General features: G+C 49.1%; 1 protein-coding gene across 2 annotated transcripts in view; it reads left to right on the top strand.

Moving 5' to 3' along the window:
• The window catches only part of CACNG3 (calcium voltage-gated channel auxiliary subunit gamma 3), a 74,550-nt gene that overhangs the window by 11,788 nt on the left and 45,331 nt on the right, over positions 1 to 17,431 (top strand). Inside the window, exon 1 of one of the 2 annotated variants that reach the window (XM_019649940.1) lies at positions 4,199 to 5,414. The exons of the other annotated variant lie outside the window; for it this stretch is intronic. Coding sequence (XP_019505485.1) covers positions 5,204 to 5,414 — 211 coding nt within the window. The 5' untranslated portion in view covers positions 4,199 to 5,203. Of the gene's footprint in view, positions 1 to 4,198; positions 5,415 to 17,431 lie in introns of those variants that run through there. 2 annotated transcript variants of the gene reach the window in all.

Raw genomic sequence — 17,431 nt, 5'->3', positions numbered from 1 at the left:
TTTCACTCTCTCCCACGTTGCCTTCATCACCCTCTTTTTTAATTGGCTTTAAACACTTATCAAAATATACATGCACAAGGGTTTTTTTGTGTTTTTTTTTTAACATCCAATAGGATCAAAGGGACCTGCAGGAAAAGCAGCTATCCTGGTGCCACTCCAGTCCCTCTCCCCAAAGGTCACCAGTTACCCAGTTCTGTCTTAGTTTAGCTCACTTCACCCAAATATAGTTGTCGATGACTTTTGATTCCTCTGTCGGTCGCCTTTGTAACTTTCCATACCGTATTCCAACCTCTAGCTCTTTCGTCCACTGTGGACAGTGTATCTTGCGAGAACCATCTCCTTAACGTACACCCCTGTGTGGGTGACTTCACCTCAGAAAAGTTTTCCTGTTTTAACCCGTGCCCCTTGGGAGAAGGGCATAGACAAAGGTGAGGCTGGTCCCGTTCCGCTGACTGCCAGCCTGTTGCACTTCCAGCAGGAGTCTCCAAAACGTTCAGTGCGCTTAAATCCTGCCGTGTTGTCTTCTCGTCGTGATCATGTTTTACTGCTGAGCCCGTGGCCTCAGCCGAGTGGCTCTGAAGTGAATCAACCAGACTTGTCCTAGTAGCCTGTGGAGGGGTCTAATCTGACAACTGCCTTCCCCTCCCCATGTCACAGGGGCTGGTCCCGATAGCCACGTTTCTACTACATGACACTGACTCTGGGAACACAGCCGGGTGGGCCCGGAAGTGGCACATGACAGAACTGAGGCCAATCAGTTTGGCTCTCCTGGAAATTTTGAATTGGGACTAAAACTGCCTAGTTCAGTCTGGGTGGCTCTCTTGAATAGAGGTGACATAAAAACTCAAATCCTAGTTTACCTCCTGAGGATCAAAGAGCAGAGAAGGCAAAACAATGTTTCTCAACTAAAAACTTGAAAACAAGGGCCGGCCGAGTGGCTCAGTTGGTTAAGAGCTCACTCAAGAGTGCGAGCTCTGAGCAACAGCGGTTCGAGTCCCACCCGAGCTGAACTGCCAACAGGTGGCAGGATGGCTCAGCTAAAATACAAAAACACATGAAAACAGGCAGAGATGAAAAATGGAGTCACCGTCAAGACCCCCGTTGGCTTTTATTTCCTGGGTCCAGCTCCTTGCTGAGGACTGACTGTGGCTTTGCCTTCAAGGCTTCTTAAAACACTGCCCCATATTTTTGTGCATGGTATAAAACACCTTATCCCAAATCCCCCAATTTCTTAAACTAGCTCCAGTAAGTTTCTGCTATTTACAGCCGAAATGGACTAACCAAATATCCCCACTGTATAATGGGCTCCTTGGGGCGGGGAGGGGGGGGGAAGGTAGGAACCATCTCTTTGAATTCTCCAAGGTGCTAAGCAGAATGTCTTGTACATAGTAGGCCCTTAAGAAGCATTTACTGAATTGAATCAGCGGTCAGTGCTCCCTCCTAAACCACTTTCAGGGGGGCACTGACCCCTCCTGAGATGAGGGTGATTGAAAGGGTGAGCAGAAAAAGCACAGACGTACTGTGCCAGCTGCTCTGCTAGCTCAGAGTGCAATGGAAGGGGTGAGGCGAAGAAGCCTTCATAAGAGAATCAGATGTCGGTTTCGAGCTGTCTAAATGCCTCCCAAGCCTCCCGCCACATAAGCAGGATCAGAGAAGGTCCTCCTCAAACACAGGGAAAGAGCACGGCTCCATCACTCTCAGGACAACAGTGCTTTCCACCTCTGGCGTCCCTGATGGAGCTAGTGGAAGAGCCCTCTAGTGGTGAAAACGAGCAGTTACATCCAGGCTTAGAAGCCGATTCTACACACCCATGTTCACACGCCTACACAGGCGCTGAATGAAAGGATGAGGTCACCCCCTAGTGAGTGGGGAGGTTTCATTGGCAGCTAGCGGCTGCCTCCCTGCCTCTGCACTCCCACTCCGGTCAGGTGTTCGGACTTGCTCCAAACGCAGGCTTAGGACTTCCCACACTGCATGGTGCGCTCTGGCCCCGCGCAGGTGCTGCAAGGGCTCCGTGCAAAGCGCCGTTCTCGTTACACGCGTCCCTTTCTCTCCTTCAGAAAGATCGGCCACATCCTGACCCATGGTGGTCGCCGTTGTTGCCTGCGTGAACTCCTGACCCTCCCCCCCCCCCCAACCCCACACCGTCCTACCTGGATACCTGGTTCCTTCTCCTGGGCCGCCTGGGCACCACACCTTGTCTGTCTGGGCTTATCTAACAGAGCTGAGGAGGTGGAGATGTAGCTGTTCTGGTGGTACTGTGGGCTTGGTGAATACAGTGATTGTAGCACCCTCTCCTTAAGCCCAAAGCTCATCCACGTGGTCCTGCTTCCAGAAAAGACCTTTCTCATCCCTGTTAGAGGAAGGAAAGAAACAAACAGTTCCCAGAATGGCTGTTTTGGTCATTAGGAATTCTGCCATATTATTTATGTTTCTGACAGAGGGAGAAGGAATATTTCACATATTTAATAACCCCTCCCAGGAAAGACCACCTTCACCTCCATGTTACATGTGACTTTTCCTTTAAAAAAAGAAAGAAAGAAAGAAAGAAAGAAAGAAAGAAAGAAAGAAAGAAAGAAAGAAAGAAAGATAGAAAAAGAAATCAAGGCAGGACATTTTATTGAGAAGCAATAATTTTTTTTTGGAAAAAAACCCCACTAAGTAACTTATTGAAGACCCTATACATGGTCCCCCACTGTCTCGTGTCATTCTTATGGGGCATGGCTAACTGTGGTCCTGGCCCCAACTTTATCTGTTCCATTTTGGTTATGTGGCAGATTTTCAGGATTTCTACTTCCTGCCCACAAACCAGCCTTTGTGAGTCACCGCACATGCATATTCAATTAAGTACATAGAGGTGCACAAACCCACAGGACACCTATACCCAGGCATGCACACCCACACATGCACACGGCTATGCATTTGCAGAAACACATGCACATGGCCCAAGACACAGCAAGCCGCTACAGACAGGGCTTTCCACAACCTGCTTTATTTCTGCAATGAACTTAGCACTGAATCAAACAGCCCAGTAAACATTTGAATATAGTCACACCATGACTATATATTCAAACCTTGGCGTGCACATGCACGTATCTGTAACACCAAGAACCAACTCTTCAAATGACTTAACACCAAAGAAGCAGCAAAGTCACTGAGAAGTTGTCAGCAGCACCGAGAATTCACGACGTTGCTGCTACTAGGTCATCTGTATAGACACTCTCAGGCAGCCAGAGATGGCACCAGGAGAATATCTGTGCCCGTGATGACCTCCCATTATATTTTTGTCCAGTTAAATAACATTCAAACGTGACAGTTGGTTATGGACACATCTCAGGGACTGCAGAAATAACCCAAACAGCCTCAGTTCCAGACTTCAGCCTCTGGGTATCCATTCCATCATGCCACAGGAAAAAAATAATAAAGGCATCCTGTGGATTGTTCTTAGTCATCTCAGTGAGGGCCCATGTAGATGCCAGGATACATAGTAATACAAAGCTGGTTAAACGCTGATTTTTTGCAACATTGACCATTCCCAAGGAAGAATCTCACGCCAGTTTTCGGGTGTGCAATTTGCACCTCAGATGAACAAGAAAAGCAGTCCTAACTTTACCTGCCTCTTGGTCTAACTTAGACACAAATGTGAACAGCTGAACATCCCAGGAACCTTTGGGGAGTCTAACGTTTTCACTCTCTCCCACGTTGCCTTCATCACCCTCCCTCCAAATGTAGGGATGTTAAAATCTATGAGGTACATCCAGAGACCGGTAGCTCACACCCCCTCGCCCTAAATCTCTGATACATGTATAGCAGAGTCGACACACATTTCTCTCCTTCTGTCTTTTAGGAATACAGGATCATATGTATACGAACAGTTCCGGGTCTGATCTGAGCATGCTGTCTCTGGTGTAAGCCAGTGCTCCAGAGAACGGAGGGTAGACATATTGGCTTGTTTTCTGGGGGAACCGAATTGAGACAGACTATACACAGACGTGCCTGTGACAACACATTTTGCCCGCCCAAGTGAGCCATAGCACCGTCGCCCCGAGTCGCCGGTCCCTTTAAGAAGACTCCGTGTTTCCCAATGGGCTCCAGCGGCGCCCGCAGCAAAAGACAAACTTGCCTGGCTCATTGGTGGTGGTGGGGTGGGGGGGACGCTGCGTTGGGTGGGAGCTGAGAGAGCGCCAGAGTGCGCTGCGGGCTGCTTTCCCCTTCCCCTTTCCTTAACCCTTGCGGGAGCGGAGGAACAGGCTCGTGCTGCAGCACAAGGAGCCGGGGCGCTGACTGCCCTGGGCTCCCCAAACTTTGCGCGGAGCGTGGGCTTGACTAGGCAGAGCCGAACCTGCTGGCTGGCCTCGGAAGGGACGGGGAAGGGCCTGGGGGTGGGAGGAGGACCCTTCTGCACCCCAGGTCTCTAGCCCGGATGGGGGGTGCAGTCGCGGGAGAGACCGGCTGGGAGCTGTCCGTTCAGCACCACGGACCTAAGCCTGGGCGTTAGGAAGGCGGAGGCGGGGCAACGGGCGGGGAGCTGTCCGTTCAGCACCGCGGACCTTTGCCCTCCACTGAAACCTGCGGGCCCCCGCCCCAGGACTGCCTTTCCTCCAGTTTGAGCGGGGGTGTCGGTAGCAGGCGGAGAGCTTTCCTGGGAGGTTGGGGAAGCAGTGAACACTCTTCTCAGCGACTCGCCTCCCAGCAGTGCTATTTTTTACCATCCGCCCTCACCCCCAGCACACGCGCTCGCACACACACGCGCACACACACACACACACACACACACACACACACACGCACACACAGACCTCTCTGGATTTCTTTGCCTTGAGTCTCCCGGGGCTGTGAGGAGCCAGGCGCATCTCAAACCGAGCTGCTACTTCCAGGCTCCGGAGCCATGCCCTGCACGGACCCTCATCTTTACCAAGCTCCTGAGGAATGAAAGGATCCCAGGGACCCTCAGAAGGCAGCAGCGATGTGGACCAACCCCCTGGAGCCTGCACCCTTCCGAGGGCCATAGGCGACCCGGGGAATTGGAGAGAGCTCCAGACAGGAAATCCCAGCTTTCCCAAAGTCGCTGTGGATGCTGACAAAAGGAGACCCGAATTTTTGGAAGAGCCTGCCCTAGGTTACCCAGCTGCAGAGTGATTTTTTACCTCTGGCATTGGACCTCCCCTCCAACCCCCAGCCGTTCAGAGTACCATGAAGAATTATGAGGATGTGTGACAGAGGTATCCAGATGTTGATCACCACTGTGGGGGCCTTCGCAGCTTTTAGTTTAATGACCATTGCAGTGGGCACGGACTACTGGTTATATTCCAGAGGTGTGTGCAGGACTAAATCTACAAGTGATAATGAAACCAGCAGGAAGAACGAAGAAGTAATGACCCATTCGGGGCTGTGGAGGACCTGCTGCCTAGAAGGTACTTACAAATTCCTGTCAATGGCCCCAAATAACCCAGTTTCTGGTCTTCTGATATTCCACTGGGGATTTGGAGGGTGGGGTAGAGACAATGACAGGGAAAGGGGACTAGTTGAAATCATTGCTGAGAACGTGCAGATGTCCAGGCTGTTCCCAGCAAGACTGATGCTGTGCTGTGTGGGATGAAGGGGCTGCGTCCTGTTGGTTGTTTGGTATAAGCTGCATGATGAGATTCTGTAGCATTCTAGGCAGCTCCTGCAGTTGGAAAAAGTCCTCAAATACAATATCCCTAGGTATATTGTGAACTGCTCTGATCTCTGGCTTGAGATGGAGTCTTTGGCTTTGCTTAAATTGTATTTCAGTGTGGGGGGAGGGACAGAGGAAGAGGGGAGATGTGGAGGGAGAGGGAGAGGAAGAGGGAGAGGGAGAGAGACCCTGACCTAGCCAGATATACTCTAAGCTTTTCCTTATTTCTCAGCATAGTCTTAACCAGTTTTTTCTGAGTTTAATATAACCAGATATTTTCATGAACTTCCATTGTCAACCAGGTCCAGACTAATATATGTGAACCCCTACACACACACTCTCTCTCTCTCTCTCTCTCTCTCTCTCTCTCTCTCTCTCTCTCAAAAAACTTCTTTATTGCTACATATTTCATTATTTTGGGATCAAAACAACACTGGCATCTTGGTACTGGTATCCACCTATCTTCTTTTCTAAACCATCCTCAAACCCAACAACTATATTTCCATGATGTTTGTGTAAGATTGAGTCTCTAAGAACGGCAGTTCATTGCTTCTAGTGATCTCTCATTTATAATGAAGAGGACAGGTCGATTTTCGGTTGTCAGGCTCTTGGGCAGCCTATCTCACTATTAAACTTGCTTTCACTACACACCAGGAGTCACTCTCAGCATCACTGGGCAATGGCTGAATGTCAGTGGGAGAAAACGGAAAGATGGAGAAGGAAATCAAAGCTTTTGGAGCCTGTGTGCCTGAGGGTAGGCTCTGGATTAGAGGAGCAGAAGGGTGTTTTCTCAGGAACCGGTGAAGCTCATCACAAGGATGGGGAAGGAAAGCTGGGTTTCCTATATGCCCCCCTCCCCTGCTTGTCATTGGTTCTCCATGCCTGCGTTCCCACTGGCTGGCACTTGTCAGGGCTCCTTGAGAACTTGCATTTATGTCAGTCGCTTAGGAAATCATGCTATGACATCATTTGCTAGTGTACTGTTGCATCATCCCCTGGCCTCCTCCCCATGTCCTGACACGGAACAGCTGCTCTCCTGCCTGTAGCATTCCTACAGTTGAGTCTGTGCACATTTGCAGCTGGTGGGAAGCCAGGTGGGAAGGGACCACTTTAAATGCAACAGGGACCATGGCACGTGCAGTCAGAATACCTGGGAAATGCCACAAACTATCTGTATGACCTTGGCTAAGACATTGGCCCTTTCCAACCCTCAGTTTATTACCCTGCAAAATGGTTAGTTTGGAGTGAGTGGTCATGAGTGAGCGCTTTCCAAAGCTCATTGCATCTGGTGTGCTGATGGAAATTCTAGAATAATTCTTTCCTAAACACCAACAAAAAGCTAATATTTGTGATCACGTGTGGTTGGGTATAGTGAAGTCATTTACCTTAGGGAAAATGCCATAATCCCCTGCCCTGTATTGACAGTAAGGAATGGAATTATCTTTTGGAGAGCTGTAGTTTGGTGGGTGTTTTGATGCCTACGTGGCATAAAAAAATCTGAGGCTCCTACCAAGCTCAACATGGCACGTATGTCAACCATGTTGCACTTATTTGTGATCCTTCTACCTCTTGGAACTAAACCTTGGAATAAACAATTAAACACTAATTTTGGCTTCCCCTCCTTAGGGGCCTAAGATCCCTGAACCCTTAGAATTCCTCAACTGATGATTTCTCTCTTGTCCGACACCATGTCCTACGCCCACAGCTCGTAGAGAGAATTGAAACCTCACCCAGGCAGTCTGTGAGAAGTGAGAATTGGAATCAAGAAGGATTGGATGAGTCTAAGCTATGTTCTTGGTCAGGGGAATTCTTCTGAGAAAGTCTGTTGCAGTCGCCATGCAATTTGGCCCAGCTACCTTTTTTTTTTTCCCCTCACATTTTTTTGAAGTGTCAGATACAGTAAGATGCATAAACTTGAATGAATTTCTCTATCTGTGCGCCCATATATCCAACACCTCCATGGGCCTGGCTGAAATTTGAAGCCATGGTTTTTCCTCATGTGCTGAGTATGTGATGTGTGCAAGGAATTTGCGGTGGCCTCTGACGTCTGCATGGGCAGACACACGCTGAGTAGGCAGGTCCATGCTCTGCTGGGATGAAGGCTCACCGCCATCTCCTGTTGGGCAGCTCCTTTCTCTCACAGCCTCAGGATCTCATTTTTCTGGTCCTTTAAGTGTCAAAGAATAACTGGGGAGTGGGAGGTCACCAGGGACGTGGCAGCTGTCTGCCACTATCTGAAGAGCTGTCACACAAAAAAGGGATTTAAAATGTTCCATGTGGCCTCCACAGGGCAGACATCGGAGCTGGAGGGAAACAGGTTTTCCCTCAGTATAAAAAAAGTGTCCAGTGTGGAATTGGAAGATATAAGAGGCGATGAGTTCCCCACCACCAAAGGTAGTCAAGAATAAGAAAGATATTTGAGGACATCCATTGCTCCCAAACTTGGCTGGTCATCAGAATCACATGAGAAGCTTTAAAAAAAAAATCATCAGGCCTTTTTTATTAGATTCTCTGCTTCCATAGGTTTGTGGAGGGTCACTGGCATCTGAATTTTCTCAAAGTCCTCCAAGTAATTGTGACATTAAAGCCAGCATGTGTTGAGTATTTACAATGGGCTGGGAGTGACTCTGTGTTAGGAAGGGTCTTACTGCTCACAGGAGAAAGGGGATGTTTCCAGTTTTCATTTCTGTCACTCACCAGAATGTCATTTATATGTAGCGTTTACTAGGGGCTAGGACCCATCTAAGAGTTTTGATAAATTAACCTTCATCTTCAGAGGAGCGCACTGATATAGGCAGTCTTATCACCCTTATTTTATAGACGAGGAAGCTGAGGCCTGGACAAGTTACATTACTTGCTCACAGCCACATACTTCAACTCCACAGGTGCGACCCCACCTCAGCCATGTTGCGCCTGAGAGCATTTGCTAGAGAACGTTAATTCGTGCTCTGGTGCGTAGGTTCCTCCCGGTACCGACATTCGCTTGTGAGAATGCCCAGACACACAGGTGTTTCCATCCAGGAGCCCCAGAGCCTGGAACTGCAGTGTCTGCAGAGGCACAGGGACCACTAGACAGGCACAGGCTCAGAGGCAGCAAAGGACCTGCTCTGAATGAAAAAAACCACTGACCTCTGTAGAGATCCCCACACTGAGAAACCCAACCGAATGCCTGGCTAGGTACCTGGAAAGCACGGGAGGCATTCAGAGTAGCGCCCCAGCCTGCTGCATCTTTTCAATGGCAGCGTGTGAATATGAATGAGAACATGCTGGCCACGTGATGCTCTCATTAAGAAAAGCTCTTGAAGTCCTAGTCACAATCCAAGGGATGCGTTGAGATGGTGGCGAGGCCGCTGGCTGGTGAGGAGGAAGGAAACCTGCCTGCTAATCACATTTATGTTACGTACAGCTATGTGAATGGTGCGTGTTATTTTCCTCCTTTGGGCTCGGTTTTCCCCAAATCTAAAATGACAGCTTTGAGTAAGAGTAGGGAGCAGCAAACCCAAATGTTCATGTGGACTTGGCAGGTAAAATGTAAAGTGTGACACAAGCATTTCACAGTCCTCTCAAGGATGGGGGCGGGGAAAGGGAACAGTGCATTTCAGATGTATGGCAACTGAAACTCAAGGTGGGGGCAGTAGGGACTGGTGGGGATTGTGGCAAATTGGAGAGCACAACCCCCACCTAAGGGATAATTGCTACTTAAAGCCAGTTTCCACCCTGGGGAAATGGGTACCAACCTGGCCCAATATTCCAAATTTTAAGGAGCCAGATGTAAAATCTCTTGATTTTAAAAATCTGGGCCATTAACTTAACTTTTAAAAAACATGGTGCCAGCCAAATCAGACTCACCGGTGGCCGAATTTGACCCATGTGCTGCCAGCTTCGAGCCCTGGAAACTATATAAGACACCCTTGTAATTCAAACTTCTGATATTTTTCTATTTGATTCCTGAATTGCTCTTCATTCATCAATAAACACCTTCACAATTTGTTTTTTTTTTAATGCCTACTAAGAAAAGAAAGCCCATTTAGGATTTCAGGATGGGGAAATTAAAAATATGAAAAGAATTTCAGTACACTGCAATTTCTGCCACAGATGGGCCTGGATGACATCAAACATCTGGCTGAAAAACTGGAAAAAAATTAGCCAGTCATTAGAAGTTCCCCCATATTTCCAAATCTCCAGATGGTTGACTTTTTCAGCCAGATGGGGTTCCAGCTTTATGTATGTTATCAGAAGCCTTCAGGGAAGCTGTGGAGATGGGGTTGGGGACAGAGGTGACAGAAGGACATGCCATCGGTTGAGTGTTTCCCGTGTGCCAAACCCAGGGCTAGGTGCTTTTACATGCATTAACCCATGCTTTTCCTATCCCCATCTGCCCCCAGTAGAATAGAAACTCGATAAGGACAGGGACGCTCATCTGTCAGGGGCACGGCTATGTCACTGGAGCTTAGAAACAGCACCCAGGAGTCACGTCTGCCCTCCCATCCTGGGTTTCTTCCTCGACCCCCTTACTCCTAACCTTCCCCCTGTGCTCATCCCCCTGGTCCCTAAATCCCAAGAGTCAGATAGAAGAGAGAAGAGGGCTGGAGTCCTCGGGCAGGACGGGGTGGAAGGACCATGATTATGTTTGCAGGAACGGGGCAGGGGGGTGGGGATTAGAAAGGTGGCAAAGGTAAATGTGTGAGCCTGACCAACATTCAGCCCGAATGTGTCCGCGTAGCCGTACAGGTTGTTTAGATGTTGAAATACCTCCCTACCTGTTGGTAAACAGCTCCTGGCCCGTCTCCCCACTGTCATTACGGCCACGCTAGCAATTCCTGGAACCTCCCTCACATCTGTAAGATCCATCAGGTAAAGGGGGATGGCCCAGCAGGGCCATCATGGTGCTGCTCCAGCCCTATGGAAGTGTCCCTTCTGATTGGCTGGTCTTGAGTCCTCCTGGTGGTTAAATATTTTGAGTCTTCTAGTTGTGTCATCACTGGTAGAAAGGACCTACTGCTCTTCTTTCTACCTCAGACCCAGCCCTCTCCCTTCTCACTCTAGGTCTGTACCCATCTTGAGAAGTAGAGACCTTGAAAACCCTTCTGTTTGCTTCATCATTTGAAATTTTATCTTCTGGATGAGAATAACGGCAAGGGACTTCCATTCCATGGCTGGGTGACCAGCGTGGGTTATTGGTATGAGCTACCAGCACACAGTAGGGAAACAGAAAACAAGAAACCAGGCAAAAAGATAACAGAGGCCTTTTCATGCCCTCACAGAGCCGTGTCTCACAAGCTTACCTAAGGGGTCACCGGATTCTCTAGGGGGACTTAACTTTGACTTAGCTTGTGTTATGGATTCCAACCCAGCTGTATAATGAGGTGTTTACTTGTAGAAAACTTTGGTTCAGAAGAGGTGAATAATTTCTGTTCATCAGCGATTACCCCAAATGTGGATGTATTGCCTACCCTCTAGGACATGAATCAGTTTTATATCTACCTTAACAATCTTCTTTCAGAGTATTTTCACTGAACAAAAAATATATATAACATCCTCCTTTGAGCCAGCTTTGTCATCCTGCTGGTTTCCTTATTGATGAGTGGAATAAACCCTGACACAAACACCCTGTGTATTTCAGAAGGAATGTGTTTCTAACAATTTGAAAATTATGCTCTGTACCCCCAGTGAAACCAATACTTCTGAGGTGAAAAAGAAGCCTACAAAACCCCAACATTGTTTATCTCCCCCTCACCCCTTCCCAACAACCCTGCCAGAAGACACTTTTTCAGCGTAGGAGCAAACAGGCCTTTAATCATTTATGGGGGAGCACAGAGAGTCTCAGGGAACAGCAGGGGCTCTGAGGTCAGCTAGACTTACATGGATCCCGCCATTTTCTGGCAGCGAGACCTTGCAAGGTGGTTAACCCCTGTGCATGAGTTTCCTCACCTGTAAGATAAGCAAACAAAGGCAACAAGTGCTTTCAATGGTTTCCGCTTTCGTTCTTCTTGTGGTTGCTTCACCCCTTCATACCTCCAAGTAATATGGTGACCGGCAGTCCTTGGTTCATCCATTTTGGACAATATCCATTTGCTAAGACAAATGATGGTAGCATTCTTAGGCCACTACCCTTCCTCCCGGAACTTTCAGTTCCCCGATGAGTTATTTGTGGCTCCAAGAAGAATAGTTTTTCAGGGCTGGGGGGGCCTGGGGAAAAAAGAGAGAGCCTGGCGTGTCACTCCCAGATTGGACACTTGCTGAGGCAGCACAGCTGCTCATCGGCTCATGTCCCTCTTTCAGGAAGTAGAGGGACACACCAGGACCAGGAGAGGGAATGTTTGGAATGGGACGTCCTGTGAGTTTAGTGGATGTGAGGGTGGATAGCTGAGCTTGAGCCATTTTGTCACTGTCCCACCCTACAGAGCAGCCTGTTAGTCAAGAAGACCCTCACCAGGTCACAGGGCCGCTTGGCCTGCCACGCAGGGGCTGAGAGTCAGCCCACACTCCCCTCCCCACACCATGCGCCTTGATCCAGAGCTGAGTCTGTCCAAAGGGAAGAGGGCCTTTTAAAATTTTTACCAGGTACCACAGGCTCAGCAGCAAGGGGTGTGAGTCGCCAAAATATGAAATCTTCCCAAAATATCATTAAGGAAAGGTGGGATTGAATATAACACCAGTGAAAGATAAAAAAAGCAGTGACACGTTTATACTCCACTGATTTGAGACTCATCAAGAAACAGGATATATGTCATCGTGCTTCGTCTCTGAAATTCTGAAAGTTGAAGACTCAGTGGTGTATATGTGCTGTGAGACACAGCCATTATCAGGGCTTAGCTAACTGCAGCCCATGGACCAAATTCGGCCCATTGCCTATTTTTATACAGCCCACAGGCTAAGAACATTTTGTACATTTTTAAGTGGTTGCAAAAATTATATAATATGATATCCAATAATATTTCAGGACACATAAAAATGATAAATTCAAATTTCGGCATCTATAATTCTGAACGCTGTCCAAAAAGGTTTATGGAAATTTGTTTTCTCTCTTGTTCTGTATGTAACTACAAAGTATACTTGATTTTGCTGCTTGGCCTGCAAAGCTTAAAATATTTACTGTCTGGTCCTCTACAGAAAAAGGAGTTTGCCAACCCCTGCTCTAGAGAAACATATATAGGAATCTATAGTAACATTTTATTTCTGGAAGTACCCTTGGTGTTTCCAAGAGTGTTGAATTGCTTTTCTTTTTTTCTTGCATTATTTGCCTTTATCATAATCTCTTCATCTGATCAGGTAGTCTGTGAGGTCATATTTTCTTTCCTGGAGAATTCTCTCACTTAGTTCTTTGCCCAGGTAATACTTGACCTTCTCCCGAGATAAAGAGAGGTTAAAAGAAAGTCATTGAGATCCTCCTCTCGCTAAGGGTCTCCAGGAAAAGGCAGCCTCTGAGCAGGTACACAGGACATAGTATCTGCTGGGGCTTGCAAGAGAAGAAAGCTTTGGAGGCAATGTTCTGATGGCAATAAAAGAAGTGGCACTAGAGAGAGACTGATGGTAGAGCCAGTCAGGTGAGTGAGAGTGAAGCGATGGCGGACCACTGCAGGCAGTTGACACTGGGGCTTTAGACACAGGTCCTCTGTCATACAGCTTTGTGGGCGGAACTCAGTAATCTCATGAAACTTCAAGAAAAATATGTGAGCATGCAAGTTCATGGAGAGCGTCTCATACTGCAAAAATGTTAAGAATCGCTAACGTAGAGCTTAGGACACAGGCGAAACCTGGACATGACCTTAGAATCAGTCAAACATAGATGGGCCTTGAAGACGTGAAGGTACAGTAGATGTGCCCCAGGAAGCCCCCTGAATGCAAAGCGGGGACGGAGCCCTAAGGAGCGCTGACAGGGCAAAGAACAGAGGGGCTGGTGGAAACTGGGAAAAGCAGAAGAGGAGGAGAGAGAGGAAGGGGGCTCAGGACTCGGCTGGCCTCTCGAGGGTCTCCTGAGGCTTGCTCAAGTGCTGCACATAAGCATCAAATCCAGGCGAGCCGCGCTGCAGCCTAGGGGGCTCCCTGTGAGGCCGGAGACTCACCTGTGGGCCGCTTCCTGGGTTCGCACGGGGGTGGGAGGCACTTCCAGGTAGGTCTGCCCCTCCTCCTGGGATCAGCATGCAGGTGAGGTGCCACAGGGTCTGCTTCCAAAGAAGCTGTAGAAGGTGAGGATGGGCCATGAGAACCCCGGGAAGAGGTGACAAGGACATAGTAAAAACAACCAATAGCCAACCCTCGATGAACAGCTTCCATGTGCCAAGTTCCGGTCATTGGGGCAGACGGTGTGTTCATTTCCAGGCTAACCCCTGAGCATTTATTTTTTTAAAACAGGCACATGTTCTAACGTATGCCAGGCACTGTTCTAAGTCAGCCCTTGACACACAGTATTTAGTCCTCATGCTTCTCACTTTTATTATCCCCATTTTACAAATGAGGAAATGGAGGCCCAGAGAGGCGGGCCTGGCTTTTCAGGCCTGCCCATGACGCCTTCCTGACGGCCTCCGTGGATTCAATGAACAGATGCAACTGACTCTTCCAACAGTCCTCTGTGGTGCTGCTGTCAACCTGTGCCACCAACAAGGAGACCAAGGCTCAGCCCAGCGAAGCAGCTCACACGGCAGCGTCTGCTGGGTGGTGCATGGCTGGGACTTGAACCAGCAGCCTCTCCCTCACCCTCACACCTCACCGCCTTGATGGAATGGCCCAGACCTGGTGGGCGGGTCTTCTCCAACCTGCCCCTTCCTGTGTCACAGACAGTGTGGTGTCAGTCACTGGCTCGGAACCATTCAACGACTGGAAACGATGGCAAAAAATAATCGACCCGGCCTTTGCCAATTTTTATTCCAAATCCAGAAAGCAAGGTCAAGGATAGGAAATGGTAAAGCTGACGAGATTTAGACGTTATAGCACCAGGCTGCAAAAAACACCACCTCTGGAGAGCCAATATTAAAAAACAAGAACAAGGCAACCCCAATCAGAAGTGAGATGAGCAGTTTCTTTCCCAAGGAGTCGGACTGGACGCAGCTAAGCGAGCTGTTGGAGAGTCTTACATCTTCTGCACTGGATTTGGGGTGTTTGCAAACTTGGGGATGCCATTAGGTCCGTGGCCATCCCACTTCCTGAGGACTAAACATCAGTTACTTGGCTTCTCTGAGCTTTAGACCCTGCGTCAGGCAGGAGTCAAGGTTCGGACTGGATGAGCCTCTCACTTAGGGATCAGAAGCCCGATTGTCAGGCAGCGCTCAGAGGGCCAAAACCATCCTTAAAGAACCAAACACCCGCCACACCTACGGTAGACCAGTGTGCCACCGGGCCAGGCTCTCAGTGACCTTGGGCCTGAGCAGGCCAGAAATGGGCAGCCAGGATGACCTTGGTGTGGGGAGGGGCGGGGGGAGGGTAAGGCCCAACTTCATCTGTGTACTTTTAAACCTGCATGGTGTAAGAGCCTGATCGAAGATCTTATGTCATCGAAATCCTTCTCCACCACATTTCCCTGAACCACCAGCCTAGAGCCAGAGCCTGGCACAGAGTAAGTGCTCAGTGGCGAGACACTAAATGTGTTGTGTGAGCACAGGTCATCCAGTCGTCTTGAGTGTCTCCTAGTGAACCTGTACGACTCGCTGGGATCGCTGTTCTGCTCTGACGGGCTTGCAGACCCACTTTTAAATGACCTCCTGCCGTCCTGCCGTGGTTGTTGGTAATGCAGCAGCTGGTGGTTTGAGGCAGTCTGACTGCACAGCCTTGAAAATCTCAGCGTTATTTCTTCATCCCTTATTCTCCATTTTCCCCTCAGAGATGATCCGGAGTAGGACCACAGTCTCACTAAAAAATTCCCTCGATACTCTGGGTGCAAACTTGGGGAAAAAACAGGAAGGGCGTGTTGTGCCCCGGCAGACACTGTTTCTGTTCCTTGAACTTGACATTCTGTGTGTATTTGGTTACCTGCATGTTTAGGAAATGACATGCCTGCCACTCTGTATTCTGCAGCATATGCCAGGCAGCATCCTGCATATCTGCCTCGGAATACAATGATCCTTACCTGTTAAATTAAAACGATTCCAAAAACCATGGGTGTCTTCTATCGCCTCATCTCTTATGAAATCCTGCCATCCCCTATGGAAATTGGTTTTGGCTCGGAGCAGTTGATGTAGACGCCTATTTACAACAAATCATTTTGACTCATTGCAAATTAAAGGACAGCAGAACCAATGAACTGTTTATCAGCTTAAAATGCCTTAACATACGTACCACCAAGTAAGTCCTGCTTTTTGTTTTTGTTTTTTTTCCAAATACTCCTTTTCACCTCAGACGAATCTGGCTTGCGATAAAAACGCTCGAAGTGTTTAGAGAGAAATAAAAAAAGATCAAATCAAGAGGCAGTGATGTTAATCTGAGTCAAAGGTCTGCCACACAGCATAATAATTGCTCCTTGCTGCTTTCCCACTCTGCTGAGTGATGGCTGAGCTTCTGAGCGGTGGGGAGGGGGCAGGGGGTGGGCCCCACGAGATAATGAGGTCTGAACCGAGCAAAATTCAGGCTTGGCCACCCCCCAAAGATAATTTTCCACTTAAGAGTCCCTGGGGCTTGGCTGCAATCATGCCCCATTGGCTTAGGACATGGAGACGGTTGGCCCAGAACCCTGGACCTTATCCAAACTGTGCCAGAGCAGGGGGATGGGCGGGGATGGGAAGGCGGGGCGAGGCAGGCTTCCCGGAGAAGGCGACATTTAATCCAAAATATGAAGGAGGTGAGGAGCCAAGCCAGGGGGCTCTCAGGGGACCAGGACTCCAAGCAGAAGCACCAGAGGCTCCGAGGCGGGGTGGTGCCTGGGGTGTCAGTGGGGCTGAGAGGAGGAGTGAGGTGGAGAGGCAAGTGACAGGTCAGCGGAGGGTGCCACAGGCCAGGTCGTGTAGGGTGCTGAAGAACATTGTAACAACATTGCCTTTGAGCCCAAGGATGCCATGTTCTTGAGTTTGCCATGTCTGGGTGCTCTGCTCACCTGCGCCAGTTGCCATGTGGTAGAAGGAGTGCTTTGTCCCGCGACCTCTGTTTCCCGCTGGCAAGAACGTCAGCTCCAGTCTCTGCAGCCCCGCTGACCTGGTCTTTACATGTCTCTAAGAATGGCCTCTATTGGTAGCGTTGTCTTTTTTCTCACCCAGAAGAAAAGCCCGTGGCCCCCTATTTCCAGCATTGCAGTTCTCAGGGAAGTTGGGTCAAAAACATGGCAACCATGTGGGAGTCTCTATGCTTACTGAATCTTAGAGTCACGTCCCGTTGGGCAGACTGGCCCTGACTCCCAGGTTCCCAGCCTTCTCCAGCTCCGGCTGGCACCTGCCTGCCCCCCTGCAGGTCCCCCTTTCCAGCCTGGAGACCCTTAGGGGGTGTGACGTGGATGGTTTGCATTGGGGGGGACCTCCGGCCTGGGTGCCCTGCTCTATAAGGATTTATTGAGCACCTACTATGTGCTAGAGGCTGCATTAGGTGCTGAGGGTTCAGCAGAGAAGAAAGTAGACAAGTTCCCGTATTTGGTAAGATCACAATTGTGCAGAGAAGATGCTGAGACAGGCGCTGAGGTGCACAGCGCAGGGCGTTCCTGGAGCCTGGACTAAGGGTCTAGATTGTCAGGCGAGGGGGCTTGGTCACACAAATGTTCCCTCAGGGCTTGTGTGTCCCACCCAGCGTGCTCAGAATACATCTGCCAAATGTGCTAACAAGCTTGTGTAGAGTATACAGACGTGAAGAGAGGGA

This window comes from Hipposideros armiger, unplaced genomic scaffold (assembly GCF_001890085.2).
Source record: "Hipposideros armiger isolate ML-2016 unplaced genomic scaffold, ASM189008v1 scaffold_135, whole genome shotgun sequence".
NCBI classification, from domain to species: Eukaryota; Metazoa; Chordata; class Mammalia; order Chiroptera; family Hipposideridae; genus Hipposideros; species Hipposideros armiger.
The sequence above is the reverse complement of the archived record's forward strand: the minus strand, read 5'-3'. Positions and strand labels throughout refer to the sequence as shown.